This window comes from Ascidiella aspersa, chromosome 1 (genome assembly GCF_963924565.1).
Source record: "Ascidiella aspersa chromosome 1, kaAscAspe10.2, whole genome shotgun sequence".
Lineage (NCBI taxonomy): Eukaryota > Metazoa > Chordata > Ascidiacea > Phlebobranchia > Ascidiidae > Ascidiella > Ascidiella aspersa.
Genome location: NC_139447.1, coordinates 13,970,290 through 13,989,736, shown reverse-complemented (window position 1 = coordinate 13,989,736; position 19,447 = coordinate 13,970,290). Strand labels below are relative to the sequence as shown.

General features: G+C 39.3%; 4 protein-coding genes across 5 annotated transcripts; 3 read left to right on the top strand and 1 right to left on the bottom strand.

Annotated features, from left to right (window-relative positions):
- Window positions 1-2,040: 2,040 nt before the first annotated feature.
- On the bottom strand, window positions 2,041-10,333 carry LOC146167905 (uncharacterized). 2 transcript variants are annotated; one of them, XM_083389008.1, is made up of 4 exons: window positions 10,293-10,333; window positions 3,208-3,251; window positions 2,883-3,059; window positions 2,041-2,425 (listed from the first exon to the last, which is right to left on the bottom strand). In XM_083389008.1, the coding sequence occupies exons 1-4, from the start codon at window positions 10,301-10,303 to the stop codon at window positions 2,121-2,123; spliced, it is 537 nt and encodes a 178-aa protein (XP_083245134.1). In that variant the 5' UTR covers window positions 10,304-10,333; the 3' UTR covers window positions 2,041-2,120. The 2 variants fall into 2 exon arrangements, with proteins under 2 accessions (XP_083245134.1, XP_083245133.1); XM_083389007.1 differs by lacking the exon at window positions 10,293-10,333 and having other exon boundaries at window positions 3,208-3,423.
- LOC146167907 (TATA box-binding protein-associated factor RNA polymerase I subunit A-like) lies at window positions 4,109-6,338 on the top strand. Its single transcript, XM_083389006.1, has 3 exons — window positions 4,109-4,336; window positions 4,727-4,823; window positions 4,909-6,338. The coding sequence occupies exons 1-3, from the start codon at window positions 4,125-4,127 to the stop codon at window positions 5,944-5,946; spliced, it is 1,347 nt and encodes a 448-aa protein (XP_083245132.1). The 5' UTR covers window positions 4,109-4,124; the 3' UTR covers window positions 5,947-6,338.
- Window positions 6,393-9,613, top strand: LOC146167906 (uncharacterized; the record flags this gene model as incomplete). The annotated part of the gene is made up of 2 exons (XM_083391339.1): window positions 6,393-6,600; window positions 8,905-9,613. Coding segments are annotated over exons 1-2 (867 nt in total), but the record flags the coding sequence as incomplete, so codon positions are not given.
- LOC146167904 (protein virilizer homolog) lies at window positions 9,628-16,206 on the top strand. The gene is made up of 9 exons (XM_083389005.1): window positions 9,628-9,661; window positions 9,739-9,902; window positions 10,036-10,963; window positions 11,026-11,148; window positions 11,220-11,431; window positions 11,503-12,074; window positions 12,157-12,528; window positions 12,997-14,206; window positions 14,768-16,206. The coding sequence occupies exons 1-9, from the start codon at window positions 9,635-9,637 to the stop codon at window positions 16,203-16,205; spliced, it is 5,046 nt and encodes a 1,681-aa protein (XP_083245131.1). The 5' UTR covers window positions 9,628-9,634; the 3' UTR covers window position 16,206.
- The last annotated feature ends 3,241 nt before the right edge of the window (window positions 16,207-19,447 follow it).

The window sequence follows — 19,447 nt, the reverse complement described above, 5'->3', positions numbered from 1 at the left end:
AACAGGCATAATAAATATTTCCCTTTTATGGATGAGCGAGCAAATAAAAAGCATGAATTGCCGAGAAGGTGCAAACAGTAAATAAAAATAACACACATTTTATACTTTCTTTTAAACACCAGGTTTATCCAACTCTCGTATTTGGTTTAGCGTTTGAGTGTGGGTGCTGGGTCAAGTACTATTATTTAACTCGCACCCTAACCTAAATAATGTGAGTTGTGATAGGATGGTAGACCAGTGCCCATGAGGTTTGGAGTCGCACCATAACTCAACTTTTTTCCTTTAAGTGTACAATTTACGAATTGAGGTGTGCACACAAATGAATACTGATTACGGCTCTTATGAAGCTAAAACAATGTTTGCTATGCAAAAGGTGACTAATTTACTACACCCTGGTTATTTCAATGAAAACTATTAAAAGGGTTTTGAACAAAATAAATGAATTTGTCAGTTAAGAAAACATGTTTAAATTAAATTGTACCTTTATCAGTGTGTATAGATGCAATAGTTGTGTATACAAATGTGAATAAAGTTATATTTTTTTCTAAAAGCTTTTGATTTAAACAATGCCAAATGCTGTCCAATACTTAGATATATTTACACTAAGGTTAAGGGAACTCATTGACTATAGGAGAAGGTCGTTTACATTATTTAGGGGATTATTTTCACAATTCAGAGTTTCAGTCATTGCATAATGCATTCCCCCTTCCTTCAACAAAAAAGCAAACTGTTGAACTGTTACATAAAAAGCTTGTACAACACAAGTAAGAATCGAAATCTTTTTCCTGTATAAAGTTAGGCCTAGACATACTTTCAACAAGTGTATCTGAACCTTTTTAGCGGTGACATAATTATAAAGCATATATGGAAAACAATAAAGCTTTACCAAGGGGGGGGTGACAATTAAGTATTGCCGCATGAGAAACATAAAATGGTCAAAATAGGATCTGAAATTCACGCAACATGACGTCACACATATGATATATAGAACAAGTAAGCTGAAGTACCTGTAATTACGTTGGGAGTTGTGCGCAAATGTACAATTGAAGTCGTTTAAAAAAAAGTCGAGTAATTGCGCTAAGCGCGAAAAAAATCGCGGCTATTTAGAATTTTAATTTAGATTTGGAGGGGGACTTGACGCATTAGGCACAGATAAAATATATGTTTATTCTTTTATATGTTGTTTGTGGTGTGTGTGTGTGGGGGGGGGGGGGGGGTGGGTGGGCGTTGACCCAACAGCTCTTTTGTCTACAAAGACTCTCACAAGCACGTGGAACTTACGAGAAAGGCAAAAGAGATTCGCCCGAAACGCGAAAACAATTTCCATTCTAGTCTTTAAAATAGGCTAAAAATGGAGTTTGGCGGGAACATAGATCCGTCCCTGCGAAAGAGAGTATATATATATAACCAAACATGTACAAATTAAGTGGCTTTGGTTGGTATTTTAAGAAAAATGAGCCGCGGGCTGGATTAAATTGCTTGGCGGGCCGCGTACAGCCTCTGTGATGCGGCATTTAATCGAATCGTGGGTGGTATATATTATCAGCTTTATTTGCGTAACTGTAAAAAATATAATTCTTCGTCTTCGTCTACGTAAGTAAAATTCTCATATATCGTCTACAATGAATATTACTATAAAATTTAACAAGCAATATTGTGAGTTATTTCGTTACTGAATCGACTAAATAGGAAGCTGAAAAAAATACTGCAAAAAGCTATTAACCACAAAACTAATTTTAAGATCACGTAGTCGTAGATAATTGCGCTAAGTCTGTTTAAACACGTTTTGCGAAGTTTAGGAGGCGCCACTTACAAAAACGAAAGTCACGCACGCGCGCCCGTGGAGAAGCAACCCATATAATGTGACACTTTTCTAAACCTATCGCACTCTGATACCGACTCAAAAATGCAAACGTTTGTTTTTAATCATAAAGGTTTTTAATCATAAAAACATATTAAAATGTGAAAGAGCAATATAAAACAATAACATAAAAATCTCTATTCAAATAGAAATAAAATAATCGATACAATGTTCACGGGAAAAGGCACAAATGAAATGCACTACTTTGGATTATACTAAATAACATCATGATAGGCGACACACGAAGCTTATGTAAAGCTCAGTACGGGTGAGATTTCTTGTATTCCTTGATCATTCCCGAGAATGCGTTAAAACCCTCAAGAATGCCGTCTCCGGTGGTGGCACAACAGGCTTGGATGTGCCATTTGTGGGTAGAGTTCAACTTGGCCAGATTCAGGGCGTCGACGATCTCCGAGATGGAACGCGCGTAAGGCAGGTCCTGCTTGTTGGCCAGGACGAGAACGGGAACTCGAGACATGGCGTCGAATTCAAGGACTTTGAAAAGTTCTTCGCGAGACTCGGCGAAACGATTTTGGTCGGCGCTGTCGACAACGTAAATCAGGCCTGCATCCATAACAAGCCAAATAAAAATGGTGTAAGAGGGGACACGTTTAGAAAAGTTCTGTGCAACTTATTTTATGTTAACCCAATGTTCGTTAACTATTTAATCGCCGTTTACATCAGTCCTCACTATACGCAGCTTTTACGAATTTTTTTAAACGTGTCATATTTAGGAAAGTTTGGTAGGACTACAAAGTGAAAGCAAAATCAACTATATTTTATCACAGCTCAGTGTTTTTTTATAATATGTTATTTTATTTTACAAGATAAACAGATTTAAACAGACTTGTTGATCAAACCAGTATGATGGGTTAGGTTAAATCACTGGTCCACTCATTTGTTAAACCAGTATGATGGTTTAGGAACTTTAGGTTAAATCAATGGTGAAAACAAGCATTTTTTTCTTAGGTGGTTTTACGTTAAAGTGTTATGCAAATTACTCAATAAAGCGTGGCCCTACCGTCTGTGTTTTGATAATAATGATGCCATAGTTGACGGATCTTCTCCTGGCCGCCGACGTCCCATATTGTCAACGTAAGACCTTTGCAGGGGCTCACAGTTTCAACGTTGAAGCCGATCGTGGGAATTGTTGTCACCATTTCGTTCAGCTTTAACTTGTAAAGGATGGTGGTTTTACCTAAAAATGAAAAGTATTAACAATCTCGTTTGAGAATAACAATAAATATGCCAGTATTATAACGTCTGTGCATGTTTACCGCAACATTAAAACACGCCAAGGTCAAGGTACACTATAGTTAAATAATTTAACATATCTAACTACTTACCAGCTGCGTCCAGTCCAAGCATTGCTATGCGAGCCGGGCAATCACTAAAGCCATCCCAAATATTAACCAACTTCGATAAAAAGAAACCCATTGGTTGCTTCTTTCAACGACTATTTGTTAACTTAAACTTAAATTAATATAATGACCAAATGAATATGTTTCTTGAGGGGCTGCCTGAATATATAGCAGATGCTGTTGCGCCACGGTCATAGCGCTCGCCTCACTTTCGCGTTGTTGTTTGGGACTGCGCGGCGCAACCCGCGTCATCTCTAGCACGTTTTCATTTCCACAGTAATCGCGCAGTCAAGCGTTTCGTGTAGTAGGTTTTGTTTATCGATGTTATAGTTATATATTAAGTTTAAGGTTTCAAGTATTTTTTATTCCTATCATAATTTAAACAAATAGTGGGTATTGGATATCTCAACATTATGGTATTTTGTTCACCTCATTAACAACAGGCATAATAAATATTTCCCTTTTATGGATGAATGAGCAAATAGTAAGCATGAATTGCCGAGAAATGAAAGATAAGTTTATGTACGTTTTTGAACGTGCAAATAGTAAATAAAAATAACACACATTTATACTTTCTTTTAAACGCCAGGTTTTCCCAACTCTGTTATTTTTCTTTTAGACCAATCTCCGCTAGATGCAGTACCAATATTTGGGCTCTTTCGTTTTGATACGTAGAAATTAACGTAAAAAAACACAATAAAGGAAATATGCAAAATGTGACTAATTTACTACACCTTGGTTATTATGATGAAAATTACTGAAAGGGTATTCAATAAAGGAAATGGATTTTTTAATTAAGAAAGCATGTTTAAATGAAATAGTACGTTTATCAGTGTATATACATGTAATAGTTTGATTTTGATTAAAGTTACATTTTTTCTGACAGCTTTTGACTAAAAAAAATGCCAAAGACTGTTCAATACTTAGATGTATTTACACTAAGGTTAAGGGAACTTATTAACTATGATCACCGCAATCCAGGAGAAGGTCGTTTACATTATTTAGGGGATTATTTTCACAATTCAGAGTTTCAGTCATTACATAATGCATTTCCCCTTCCTTCAACGAAAAAGCAAACTGTTGAACTGCTACATAAAAAACTTTTAAATCACAAGTAAGAAGAATTGAAATATTTTTTTCTGTATAGAGTTAGGCCTATTCACCTAGACACATTTTAAACATGTGTTTCTTTACCTTTAAAAGCAGTGACATAATTACTAAGCCTATGGAGAACAGCAAAGCTTTACCAAACCTTATTGGTAGCAAAAAAACAAAACAGAAGACTAACATAAACAAGATACAATTTAATTAATATATTATATCTCCCTATGTTTCTGTAAATTAAGTATTCAAGAAATTTTCCAATTTATCAATTAACCTAACCATGTAGAACTCCTGCAGTCAGCTATCCAACTGAATCAAAACCAAAGCAGCACCTTTTCTAAACCTGGTGTTTAGTGTTTATAAAATATATCAAATGATATTTTTACATTTTTTAATCCAGATGGGGTGATGTTGTTATAATCTTGGTTGGGATATTGCAACTCAATTGGAAAGCACAATTCACACATCTGAGAGAATTTAATAAATCGTATGAGGAGGTATGTTTTAGTCTATTACTTTGAATTATTTGTGCTTGATATTTTTGACTTCTAAACACTAATTTGATCTATACGCCTAAACCAGATTGTCTGGAGAGTGGGAATGGCTGCCATATTGCATCACCCTCTTCGTATAAATAGCGATACTTGCAAGCATGTTGTAACACATCGTCGAGTACTAAAAACCTATTCAGAAGGTTTGGACCATGTACAAATTCTCTTGGAACATGCATTTTTGCTTTTGTCAATGAAAAATTTACCAGCAGCCAAGGAAGAACTAAGTTGCTATCATATTGTCGAAAAGTCAATAAGGGCTAAAGAATCAAGAATAGAGAATATTGAATATTGGAGAGTTACAATAGAAGGCTACTTAGGTTTGCTTGAGTATATTCTTTGGCAATCCTTGCTGTTAAATACAGAAAAGGAGGAAATACCCAATGAAAGTACAATGATTGAGCTTCAAACAATTGCAGATAAGGCTCTCGAACATTTTGAGATATTGTCTACCACACCTGGTGTTTGGGATATATTTGTAAGAAAGCACATTAAAATATTGTTGAAGTATGGAAAAGTGGAAGATGCATTAAAATCTCTCACTTTTTATTCAAACAATAATATTGGCAATCCAAATGCTCATAAATACTTAGCTAACTTTTTAGATATTAATTGTAATGAAAATGAAATGGACACAGGCATGCTACGAGAAACTACACTTGAACGATTATTTAGAGTTTCTCCCACTGACCCTATGTGTTTGGAGTTGTACAAGATCTATTTTAAAAGGTTTCAAGAGGATATATTGCAACGGTCGACTTTCAACCTTAATGACTTGTCTTCTATGTCCAATCCCTTGATTGTATTACTAACAATGCTTGATTATCCATCATGTGCCAATGATATTAAAATTTGGAATGAACTTATTGGTTTTATTTCTTTTATGCATCAAACCCTTGGCACGAAAAAAACAAATAAGATTTTTATAAAAATTATGAAAAAAACTGAGAGAGACCAATGGTGGCCATCTTTTCATTTTTCAAATTTAAATAATACTGTTTGTGATGAATTATGTATGGCTAAAAATAGATTTAGGTCCTTTATTACAGCAAAACAATTTTTTTTGTAACCTAAACAAAAAATTAACTGAGCTTTACATTTGTTCAAACCCTATCCCTCTACCGCAGGGATGTGCAACCTAATTCTGCTTAAATGGCAAAAACTTAGAACTGTCGGCTGCATAAGTCTGGAAAGTTCTACGTCACAAGTGTGAATGTGTGGCAATTTCTGAGAAAGTTTGATGTCATTATAACGTTAAATGCGGATTATACATACATGGGCAGTAATGCCAAGGTTAACCTTGATTACACAAAGCAATTTTTTGTACTGACATTCATTGTTTTTAATGTTTAGTGGTATATTTCAGGTTAATATTGATGTACGGTAGGTCACATAAAATTGTCAAACAAGCCAATGTGGCCCACTGGCAATAGGTTCCCATTCATTTTACACTTTTTTTGTAGATTAAATCATCTTATAAATAGCATAATAAAAAGAAACTAGTAATTTATTAACTTTTTTGAATTTTTATTTAGAGTTAGGTTATGTTATTACCCTAAAACAATATGAAACTCCTGTTTTGTGACACATTTTCACAAGAACCATCTGATGGAAGTGTCTTAAACAGCTGGGCTGCAATTGATTTTCTTTGTCCAGTTGTTCTTGAGGAAATTCAAATCATTCCACATGGAGTGAAACTTCACGAACAATTGAGCAGTGATGGGTAAGTTGATATTCTTTTCATAATCAAACTTCCATACATAGTATGTGTAATAAAACAGGCATGTTTACTGTTTATATATGTATATTTGACTCCTGCATATTTTGTGCCTAAAGGCTACACATGTGAATATTGAATGCTTATTGCATCCGATTAAATTGTTGTCCCATATTTCCTTTTCCCTTCTATGCATCATACTGCCGTAGTCAGTATAATAGCTTATCCTTAATAGGCAGTCAGTTTTAATGCCACTGCTGTCAAATGCTCAAACGCTATAATGATATATTCACTGAAAGCGGATCTAAGATATATTTTTTAAATGTAAAACAAAAAAATATGCATGTTGAAATGCAAAGGCAAGTTTTAATCTTGTTAAAGTACCCACATTAGGGATGTTCAGATTTAACTTTTTTTTGAAATTTATGCTTCCTGCTTGATTTCCCATTATGTGTCACATAAAAATCAGTTTCACAAGTTTTCAAAACAATTGGACAACATTTAGGGGCTCCGCAGGCACCCCAAAGTTACCACACTAAAATTGCTAAAATCTGGGACTTCCCCTAACACAATACTGTACGTTTTTCTTTAAAAACACAGAAACCTTGTAATTTTTATATTAAACAATGGCAAAAAAGCATCACTAATCTATTTTCCAGTTTTGTGTAACTTAAAATGTATTCTAAAGCCCTACTTCAGCCCATTTTTAGAGTTGTCATTTATTTATCACATATATACAATAAAATACATTTTATCGAATTATTTAAAACATGTTTATGATCGCCTGTGATCTTCAACAGCCTTTAGCAAGCTTGCACGTTGCTAAGGATTGTCGTTTAACATAGCAGCATAATCCGTGATTACTATTTTTAGCAAACACATGGTCAGCATGATCATGGAACTTATCCATAATCGCAGCTTTGTTTCAAGACAAACAACGGCTCCATCAAAGCAGGTTATGACGCCTTAGAAACGGCATGCCTCAGGGGTCAGTTCTGGCTCCTTTGCTGTTTAATGCCAGCCACAGTCTCCAAGCATACGCTGATGACTGGGCGATCTTGCATGCTGAAGGGAATTGGCGCAGTGTTGAGAGGACTTTTAGTCCACCTCAATTACAAGTTGGGATGTTCAAAGTAGAATATCGAATCCTTTACAAGGTGGATGGGACAAGTTTTCTAAGGCAAAAAATGTTTATGTGGTCTGAACAGATGGGTAATGATGCTATTTTTCTAGATAAACTTGTCACATTTTCCTTGTTTAGTAATCACCCACAAAGGCAGCAATTGCCCGAAATCTTCTTGCAACTGCAAAACCTGAAGATTTTCACCAAGGCATTCAAGTTTTGCATCATAAAATCAAAAGTTATACCACTTTAGACGATTTGATTGGCACAGATTCCTAGTTTATTTTACGCTACTCAATCAGATATGTGATTGGCCGACGCATTCTCCCGATTCATGGTGCTCATAATGGGTACAACGAGTTAAAGTCTGCATGTACTGTTAAAGTTGTGAATGATGCCGCAGAAAGAGGGTTTAAAAGTAAACACTGATTGTGCTGCTATATTAACCGACAATCCACAGCAACAAACAACTTGCTACAAGCTGTTGAAGATCACAGGCGATCATACCCAGATTTTTCTAAAAAAAAACCTTGGCTAAAAAATAAAAAAGCTACTCATTGATGTTTCCTTTTTACATTTTTTAACTATGACATTGTTATACTTTTGCTATATTCCTTCTTTTTCCACTGTTGATTAAAATACTATGTTTTTATTGTACATATGTGATAAATTAAATGACAGCTCCAAAAATGGGGTAAAGTAGAGATTTGGGGACTTTAAGAATACATTTTAAGTTACGTAAAACTTGAAAATAGATTAGTGATGCTTTCTTGCCATTGTTTAATATAAAAACTACAAGGTTTCTGTGTTTTTTAAGAAAAATGTACAGTATCGTGTTAGGGGAAGTCCTAGATTTTAGCAATTTCAGTGTGGTAACTTTGGGGTGTCTGCGGAGCCCCTAAATGTTGTCCAATTGTTTTGAAAACTTACGAAACTCATTTTTATGTGACACATAATGGGAAATCAAGCAGGAAGCATAAATTTTCAAAAAAAAGTTAAATCTGAACAACCCTAACCCACATACAATTGCCCACCAGATGATCAGTTACCAGAACAAATCATGAAAGAAAGTTTTGTGATTAACATTCATTTTGGAAGTTATTACACACAAATAGTTGTAACTAGTTAGTCATAGTTTGTTTTCTTAATATTTCACTTATTTATATCAATTGATGTTGTATTTTAAGGCAAATTGGAAAGACTATTCCTGGACAGTTCCGGATTGATTTCTTTGCTAGCGATTCAAACAACAACAGTGGCAGCACATTTGAAAATCTCTGTACACTTGAATATCAAGAGTCCATGCAAACAACAGTTCTACCTCCCCTGCCTCTTGTTACTGACAAACTGGTGTGCAGTGGATGGTACAAGACACTGACACTGGCTGTATTTGGTGCTGAGGCAAGTGATGCTGTTGCAGTGAAAGCAATTCGTGAGAGACGAGAACTCCCCAGAGTAAGAGGCCGTGTACTGCTTCCAACACCCGATCAACTTGCAAATGCAAATGCAAATGCAGAAACAACAACTTCCAGTAATGTTAGCAAAGATGCCTTGTTACCACCACAGAGGTTCGCCCAGCGAGTTCTCTCACCTTCAAGCATTCAAACCAATCATCTGCCGTATCGTGAATTAGATTCACATAACTACCAAGATAGGAATCAAGATGACATTTTATTTCAAAACAACCAAAATGATTTTATAAATAAGAGAGGCCATGCCCTTCTGCCAACACCAGGTTTAAATGAACAACACCAGTCAACTTCAAATCAACGTGGACCAGGTAGGGTTGGTCAGGGACATTTTCAGTATAACAAATTTGGGAGGAGTTCCAGCCAGTATTCGGAGGGTCAAGAGTGGACAGGCCGTCAGAGAAGGTCTTCCCAAAGGGATGATGTGGATCGAGATATGGAAGAAAATATGGAATTCGGCAATGAAAATTCTAATGTAGGTTTGCTCCAAATCTGCAAGACTTCTTAATATTTTGCCTTTGTTTTCAATTATTTTGCTTTTCATTTTTTCAGAATGCTGAATGGGAAGAGTATGATGTGATTAGTGATGAAGATATATTGGATGAGGAAGCTGTTGCAACAATTGAAGCTTTTGTGGAGGAAGATATGCTACTTCCTGCATCTATGATGTCATTTAACCCCTTTGAAATGGTTCCTTATCCACTTGCATATTTCAAGTATGTGTGTTCTTTAAAATTCTAAGAAATATGTAATGCTTCCAAAATTCATAAAGATATTAACACAATTTTTCAAAATATAGTAGCATTTAATTACATGAAAGTAGTTGAATATGTATTTTTTACTTGACAGGTCTCCTGATACATCGGAATTTGAAAGTTTGCATCTAAAGCTAATAGGACAACTAAGTATTGATGTGGGAAATGATTCTGATGATAAAGCCATGCAGGAGCTTGCTAAAGAGAGTGCAACTCTTAAGAATGTCTTGGATAAAGCTATAGGCTTATGTTCCCCATTAGGCGAGTCTGATCAAGTTGTTGAAATCATTTCTGATAAGGAGGCTGACTGGCTTTCCTGTATCGAGCACATTCTTCCCAAATTGAAAGCACCCCTTGTGCATTTGGAAGCGACAATCAGTGATGACATTGACTATTTGTCTTATCTAGTGGTTTGGGCAGTGTTCTGTTTAAAACTGGACAGTCCATTTACAATGCTTATCGGAATCAATGTCCGTGCCATCAAGTCTGGCCTTAAGCTGGCTTTATCTTTATGTCGGACAACCTCAGAAACAGTTGAACAGCTGCTACAAGCAGGACTTACTGAATGTTTGTTGGCAATTTTGGAGGCAGATCACTTTGCTTCCTCTGTAAAAATTAGTGCAGTGCATGTCTTGGATGCCATAACTGATTGGCCCACGCTAATGCACCTGTTTGTTTTTGGTGATGAGGTTGCCAACCTAGAAACTGGTTTAACTAAACCCAGGACTACTTATGTACAGATTGTGCAGCTTGCTTTAAAGCCACAAGCAGCAAGAATGGCAACAGCCCTTACCCAACTCATCCGGAAAGCACACATGTATGAATGTATGGACCAGGTGAAAAATGTGACCATGAGTATTGTTGATAAATTGCCCCATGAGTATGCCTATCTCTCTGATGATGAGAATGAAGAAGATATATTTACACACGAGGAGGAGGCTGAAGCTATGGAATTTCCAGCTGAAGTGGAACATAGTGGGGAAATGTCACAACTAGAGTCACCAGTAGCAGCCAAAAATTCTGTAAGAAAAAGTTTCAATTGAAGTTAGTAGTAACCAATAAATATAATTGTGAACTTTTGTAGTCACTAGGTGATCATGATAATCTTAGAATTATCCAAAACGAATGTGGACAAAGAAAAGTTTTTGGTGAAATGGATTTCACTGATCCAGCCGGCAACAAACTTGGTGTTGCACTTCACAATGAGGTTGTAATAAGTTCTGTTTTTCTAATGATTTATTTAATGCGTAAATATTTAAATTTATATTTTTATACCAGGTCAATGAAGTTCCCATTGAAAATGTTTTTAATCCAAAAGACATATGTATATCTGTGGAAGAAAGCCTACAAATTGCTAAAAGCTTGCTTGAAATAACAGCAGTATTTAAAAACCCTAAATCCAGTGTTGGACAATTTTCTGTGCGGACTTTTCCTGTGTCCAAAAATGTGACTGGAAGTGGCTGTGTGTCAGCAGATGTTGGAATATACAGGTGGGGAAAAGTTTTTTGAAATGGTTGACTAAAGTTTGTTTTAATATACAACTCACTTATTCTTTTTGTAGAATAAGTGAATTCACTGGCCTACTGTCATCAGTCCAAGTTCTTCTCACACTTCCTTATGTATCTGGATATAAGCCTATATTTGATGCATGCTGTGGACTGCTGGAGCAGCTCATGTCCACCCATAAGAGCCTCCTGTACTTGACTGCGAACGCTGACACAGCAATCATCATCATTCAGCATTTACTAAAATCTTCAACGAACCTTGAAATCGACATACCTGGTACTGCTGGTCACCTTGGTGCTAAACTGGCTTTTCTCATTCAAAGTATGCAGTCAGTGGACCACATCAGTTGTTTGTTGGAATCTGAAGGCGACATGGAAGACATAGAAGATGAACTGGTCCATACCTTGAAAACCCTGTTTTCAATCACCTACCTGCCATTGGGGAAGCACTGTCTTAGCCAGGTGCTGTCAATGGACAAGCATATGCTTCCAATCTTGTCCTGCCTTTGTTACCCTCGGAGAATCAACAACCTAAATGACAACGATACTGTGTCAGATAAGACTAAATCACTCGACAACAAAATGGAGGATGACAAAATCATTGAAACAGAAGCCAAAAGCAAGCCAGGTGAAACTATTTCCTTGTCTTGATTGAAGACTAACAGAGTTTATCAAAAACGTTATTCTCTAACAATTTATTATTGCTTTAGGTTCAGATACAGATAGGAAAGATGCCGACAAGCCTGAAGTAGTCCATCATAGAACTGCAGTTAATCACTATGCATCAGGTTTACTTTTGACAACCCTAGTAAAATCTGAATCGGTGGCTTACATCTACGAGAATCTCAACGAGTTGCAGAAGACTTGTCTCACCGCGAGTCACGTCATACCCAAGTCGGAATTAGTCCTAGACTGGCTGCACTGCCTCAAAAACGTATCCCTGAAAAACGACCAGTCGGACATCCCTGCTTTATTGCTAACCATTTCCACTGAATCCGAGCAGTTAAGTTGGAATTCGTTTCCGACGATTGGCCCTCAACTGTGCACCAGCCTTCGGTTACTATGCCACGTTTGCAAGATAGGTAAGTTGGCAGCAGTGTTGTGTGGAAATAAGTAATTTTTAAAAGCGAATTTCCAGTCACATCATTAGTAAAATAACCAGTCCAGTCCCAGTCAATTTATTTTGAGAGCAAGTCAACTTAAATTATTGACATATTGCATTAAACGTTTAACTATTAAAATTGGTTAACTCGTTAGATAATGAGCAATAAGTCGACTAAAAATAACAAAAACGCAATATATCGCTAACAAATTGTTTTACGTGCGAAAATGAAGATAAATAGCCAAATTTCTTGAAATAATTGTAATGAAAACACTTAATTTAAACCCAATTTATCTGACACAATGACTTAAGTCCAAGTGAAGTCATTTATCCAAAGACTAAGGTCAATTCAAGTCATTGACTTAAGTCATTACCACACTGGTTTGACAGCACCAAACCGTATCCAGCCAGCGTCCGATTCGAATATAGGCCGTCGATTTTCGCGCAGGTTCCTGCGCCACTGATTTCAGCGACTCGCGCCTTCAGGTGATGCGACTTTTCTCGTGCGACGCACTTGGCACCTGCACTTCCCTCCTCGAGAAGTTGCACGACGCGCTATACCAGGTATGCCATGGTCTTCGCGCGCTCACCGTCGGCGTCCCGCTGCGTCTCTACACCACCGTCACCTCGTGCGCGCTCAACTGCCTTCAACTGGTGCGCGCCATGCTTAGCCAACTGCTGGAGGCCGACATTGACGGCAAGTGCGTGAACGGCAAGAGACTGGCCGCCGCCGTCGTCTCCCTCTACTCGGACCTTTACCTGCTCACGCGCCCTGTAGATCCCGATCTCCTGCATGACGTCACTGGCTTGGTGGTGGCCGTGCTTTCTCTCTTCTTCGCTCACCAGTCGTGCTTCGAGCAGGTCGGCCAAGTATTGGGCGAGATATTGAAATGTGCCGAAAGCCGCTGCGACAACTTCCAACCGATGCTGACCCTCCTCTCACAGTTGTTGCCTCTTCCGCTTCCCATCGTTACACCGGCGGAGGCGCCCAAGTCAGCCGCGGTATCAGTCGCTGCCACTTGTGCCATGTGGAGTGGTTGCCTGCTGCCGCACGTCGACCGCCTCATGTCGCTGCTCCTGCCGCTTTCGGCGTCCGTGTGCCAACCGCTGCTTAACGTCTGTACCGTTTTCGCGCAGCAGATCATCGATCTATCGCCAGACATTGCCCTCGAGACGGTGCGTAAGTACGCCGACGAGATCTCGCCACTGCTGGTCGTGACAGGCGACGACGAAAACGAGGCCAAGGCCGGCGACGATTCGGTGGAGGACGTCGGCGAAAAGGAACTGATGCTGTCGCCGGAGCAGATCACGACCGTCGCCAACTTCGCCGAGCTGGTCACACTGCCTTCGGCTAAAGCGACGCTTGTGTATCTGCTTTACAGCGACGGCGACGGGATTCTGGACTTGTGGCGGCATGCATCTGCTGATGCCTGCGACAGCGAGGCGGTGGCCGCCATTCTGCTGCTCGCCTCGGTGGTTGTCGACACCGGGATTTCGATGCTGCCGGTGGGAGACGACGCCAAATCGATGGCCAATTGCTTTCCCTCGACGATTCACTTGCGCCAAATCGTGACGTTGGCCTGGAATCAAATCGCGAACCCTTCGCACGTCGTATCGAGCCGTGCCCTGCTGGTCATTTTAAGACTCTTGGATGAAAGGTATAGCTAATAAGCACACAATAATAAATAATTAGGTATCATGAGCAGCTCATTTTTAAGGCAACTCTTTGATTGTCGACGACGCACGTGTTCGTTTTGCGTCTAAAAATTCGCTTTTGCTGAACGTGATTCGGCTGTTTCTGATTAGTTTTTTTTATGACGTCATGCAATCACCATTTTATGACGTCATACCGTCGGTGTTTAGTAAAGTCATTATTCCTTAACGTCAGACGGAAAATAGGGGAATTCACTGAGTTAAAAAATTTTTTGGATTCTTACAATTTGTCATTTTTAAGGCAACTCTTGTTGGTTTAAATTTCACCGCAAACTATTGTTGTTTCGCGGTCGTTGCTTTGGTTTTACGAAGACCACCTGTAGAACAACAAAGTTAAATTAAATTTCTTCTGCTCCCAGGTTATAATTTTACTTGTGTCCTTATCGTCGAAATCTTGGTTTTTCTTAGTTATTTTTACTGTTATACGTTTGCTGTAGTAAAAATGGCAAAACTACACGTTCATATAAGAGCCGGTTAAAATAATAATTATTGTTAATTTCGTGCAGGTCGGCCTTGCCGTTCTTGAGAAACGGGTTGTCGAAGAACGAGGGCCGCCTCCTGAAATGCATTCAAACCGTCGGTGATAAGTTCGATGACGAGGAAGCGGAATCGATCGACGCCGCGCTCAACCTTGCCGAAGTGCTGGCGGCACTCGTCGAACCAGAGCGCGACGCTGTTCCAGATGTAGATTGCTCGAAACCTTGCTTTACCATAGAGCAGCTTTCGGCCCTGCTAGAGTGGAGCGACGACCCTCGTCACCCGCTGCGACTCTTCGAAGCCAAGCTCTCGCTTCTGAGCTGTTGGGATGATCCGGGTTACGATCACACCATCGACAAGTTGTCCGCCCTGCGCCAAAGCCTCGTCACCGGCTCTGCGCCCATAGAAATCGCAGTCACGCAAGAGTCGGACTTTCCGGCCCCCCTTTCCCTGACCGACCAGTTCGCGGCCAGGCCGCTGTTCTGCGTCGGTTCGGACGATCCCTTGCTGTTGCGCAGGCTCACTCTCACAGCACCCAAGCTTACCGCTACGTCGCATTCGTTAGCGAGCAGCCAGCGCAAAATGGTGCAGTGCGATCTGGTGGCAACCGCCGAAAAGTTCTGTCCCGGCTACGACCTGGTGGAGCAGCTCGGCAAGCTTGCCAAGGAAACGGACTTTCCGTGCGAGCTGGACGACTCGCGCGCCCGGCGTCAGCCCAGGGCTGAGACCTATACTTCGCGTGCGGCCGTCAAAGTGACCTACATTAAGCGTTCGCACGGGCTCCTCACCCAACCGCGGCCCGGGAGAGGCAGGGGTCGTGGCAATGTGCACAACCGACCCTTTGACCTGTTCCGGCACCGCAAGCAAAACACCAGCCGACCCCCGTCCATGCACGTCGACGACTTCATGGCGGCCGACGAGGAGCAGATCAAGCAGCAAAACCAGGATGGGACAGTCTTCAAGTCGCCACAGCTGCCGTCCGCGCAGCCTCCGCCCGTCCGCCGCACCATGTCACAGCCTTTTAAGCGGGACTACACGCCGAAAGGACGCGGTGGTCGGGGCGGCAGAGGCGGCGGAAGTCGAATGCAGCGTGGTGGTGGTTTCGTGAGCAACATTCCGCAGGGAAAATTCACCAAACCCAAACTGGGCGCTCCAATGCGCGGAAGGTCCCAGGAGCGTTATCGAGGAAATGGAAACGGCGGCAACCGTCTCACGAGTCGCCTTAGCTTCTCGCCGCGCGAAGGCTACAAGACAAATAAGACGCTTTCCCCCTCCTGGAATGCGGCCAACCGGAACACGGGGCCCGGCTTCGGCGGACAGCAGCAGTTCCGCGGACGCGGAGGTCCGAAATTTAATAACAGACCGTTCGTGCCCAGGGGCGGCAAGCAGTGGAATTCACCCTTTCCACGGCGCGGTCGCGGCTTCGGCAAACCTCGCGGCAAGCATTTGCGATCTTCGACGCGATAAATATCGCCGATCGTTTTTTTTTCATTGCCATCTTTTTTAATTAAATTTTGTAAATACAACAAAACCTTTGCGAAAAGTTCGCCTCTATCGCTTTTTTGTGTTTTTTACAGTGCTGGAAAGGGAATTTCGAAACGTTATAAATCACAGTCTAGTCATTTGCAAAACAATCTAAATTATATTCAAGTCATTTGCCAAAAATAAAAAGTTAAGCTCCAGTCAAATCATTTGCTTTAAAAAAATGTTAAAATTTTGCGTCCGCACCAGAACAATATTTAAACTGATTAAAGTCAAGTCGTTTGAAAACGGTCGCTTAAGTCAACTCACTGTATAATTCATTACAATCCATATAAACCAGAGCGGCTTTCTACATGTTCGGTTATAACATTTCTGCCTTATACACTCTTCCAGGGACGGATATATCCGCCAAACTGCATTTTTGCCTGTATGAATGAAATTTTTTTCGCATTTCGTGCGAAGAACAAAACAGGCGCGGTTAATGTTCCTCTCTGCTATAGTATCAGATGTTGGTGTAGTAACATCGGCACTTGTTCAACTGAAGCAGATTCTTAAAAGGGGGTATACTGGTGACTGTTGTGCGCGTTTCAAAGTCTCCATTTTTATGTAATGATAGTTAACGCAAAATCATGCTCTTTAAACATTCTAGTCCACGTGTTAGGTGTGCAATTGACGCAACTTATTTTCTCTCAATCGGACTTGTACTTTAGCTGACTTGGCACACTGCTCCGTGCAGATGTTGCGCTAATTGTGGCATAATAACACCCGGGAAAAACGTTCTTCGTTTAGTATTGCAGGTGACAAAGCAGGTTTCGCCAAATTTAGAAATTTAGGCTTTTTTGAACCTCTTTGGATTTTATTGAAAAAAAAAATCCAAATGAAATTTGGCTTTTTTAGGCTTTTTTTGTTTTAATTAAAAATTACATGAGTGTTATGTTAAGAAGAGATCAAACCAACACAAAAAGATAAAATTGCCTAACAAAATACAAAAAGAGAAAAAAATGCCAAGAAAATTTCTCGAAAAGCGACAAATAATTTAGAAAAATTGCCTGAAAAAGGGAAATTCAATGTGGAAGCATGACTATTTATACCTTTTTTATTAATTTAAGGAAAAATATGGGCTTGTTAGAGTTTGTAGTAGATTTGCCTTCTTTGGCGGTAAGTTTGGCTTTTTTTTATTTTTGCCATCTGTCCAACCCTAGGCGAAAGGCGTGCTTGTAATTTAGCGCTAGTTCCGTTCAGGGAATTTGAGAAACTGCGCTGCTGATAGTCGAATTATGTTTTATGTATAATTCTATCACAATTAATCACACATGTTTGGCGGTCTTGGTCTATTTTTTCGTCAGAAGTTAACAATTGAACAGTGTGGTTTCGCAGCTGCTATGGTGCCTGACAGGATTGTCGACGACACACGTGTTCGTTTTGCGTCTAAAAATTCGCTTTTGCTGAACGTTATTCGGCTGTTTCTGATTAGTTTTTTTTATGACGTCATGCAATCACCATTTTATGACGTCATACCGTCGGTGTTTAGTAAAGTCATTATTCCTAAACGTCAGACGGAAAATAGGGGAATTCACTGAGTTAAAAATTCACGCCCCTGATTGCTCCCCCTGGAAAATTTTCTGCGGGTGCCCCTGTTCATAACTTCATATATTGTAAAAAAATTTATCGAAATAAATAGCTAAAGTACGGTAGGCTATATCTTGCACAATACACAAATTTTATAATATATCAATGGCACATCCAGGGGTGACAGGACGCAATGTAATTTTTTATCTAAACGTGTAGTAGTGTCACGCAGTGTCACGTACCGGTATAGGCATAAGTAAAAAAGTTTAAAGAATGTTTCGCATTATGCCCTCTATAAAAAATATGTTACGCTATCCGAAACCTTAAGTTTTTGCTTGCATGGTCATTGCCATATTAATTTTTATATTCATCGGCTGTAACACGAGGAGAGCAAATACAAGAACATCTTACAACGTTCAATATGCGACAAAAAAAAATAGCAGGATGGATTCTTACAATTTGTTTAACCACGCAAAATTAAGGTAGATTTTATTGTTTATTGCCGTAGTTATATATTACCGGCCAAAATAAATGCAGTAGTATTTCACTAGTTTAAATTAAACTGGTGAATACTATTTAACTTAGTCAACGCCGGGTATTTTATTTCAAACTTTCCATTGGAAGGGAAGCGTGAACCCAGTGTATTAGGCACCTAAAACAGATTTCATCTTGCTTGATAAAACGGCATTTATAGTCAATTTGGACAAATTTCCACATTTTATGATTGTCGTCACAAGGCACGGCCGCGACAATGGCGTCTTTTTTTTTTTTTTTTAGCCAAACGAGCAAAAAGATACAAAAACAAAATAATATCACGCGATAAAATACAGTGCATGGAAAACACTCATTCTTTTTTTGGCAGATTCTACCCAACGAAGCATCACGACCGACCGAGTATTTGGCGTCAGCTGACTCGTTATGATTTGACGTCACGTGATGTGGTGTTACCAAGATGAGTCGGCGGGGGCGGATGGCACACTAAGGCAGTGTTTAGTTAAGGCTATAGTACTACTAGTAGAAGTAGCCCTGGAATATTAGGTCGTTGGTGGACATTAAATTAGGTATGCGTCGCATTCGAGTTTCTAGACGTAGAATTGAGTTTCTCACAAACAAAACTGAGAATGAGTGATATGCACCGAAATGTAAAGTTTGAAAATATGTTTTCGTCTCACGTTACTGTAAGTGTAAACAATCTTATTTTAGCTCCCTGTGTTTGATTAATGAAGTGTCGGTTTCTGGGTTGCCTCACTCACGTAGTCTACTTGAATAACTATTTAAAAAAAATAATATTTTAAACCAAATTTCAGCTTTATTAAAACATTTAAAGGTACCGTTTAAAGAAATGTGGTTTCATGTACCAAAGGGAAGTACGCAGCTCGAAATTATTTGCGTAATATCTCCGGAAGTAAACAAGATATCGATCTGATTTTTTTACAAATTACTTAAAGCAACCTAAGCTAGCCAGCAATCAGACTTTTTTTTTTAAAAAACTTTAAAATATTTATATTTATGAATATTAATATTCAGTAATATTCGGCCCTAAAATTCTTTAAGTAATGTGTAAAAATTTCAGATCAATATCTTGTTTACTTCTGGAGATATTACGCAAAGAATTTCGAGCTGCATACTTCCCTTTGGTATTTCATGTCAGGTGTCTT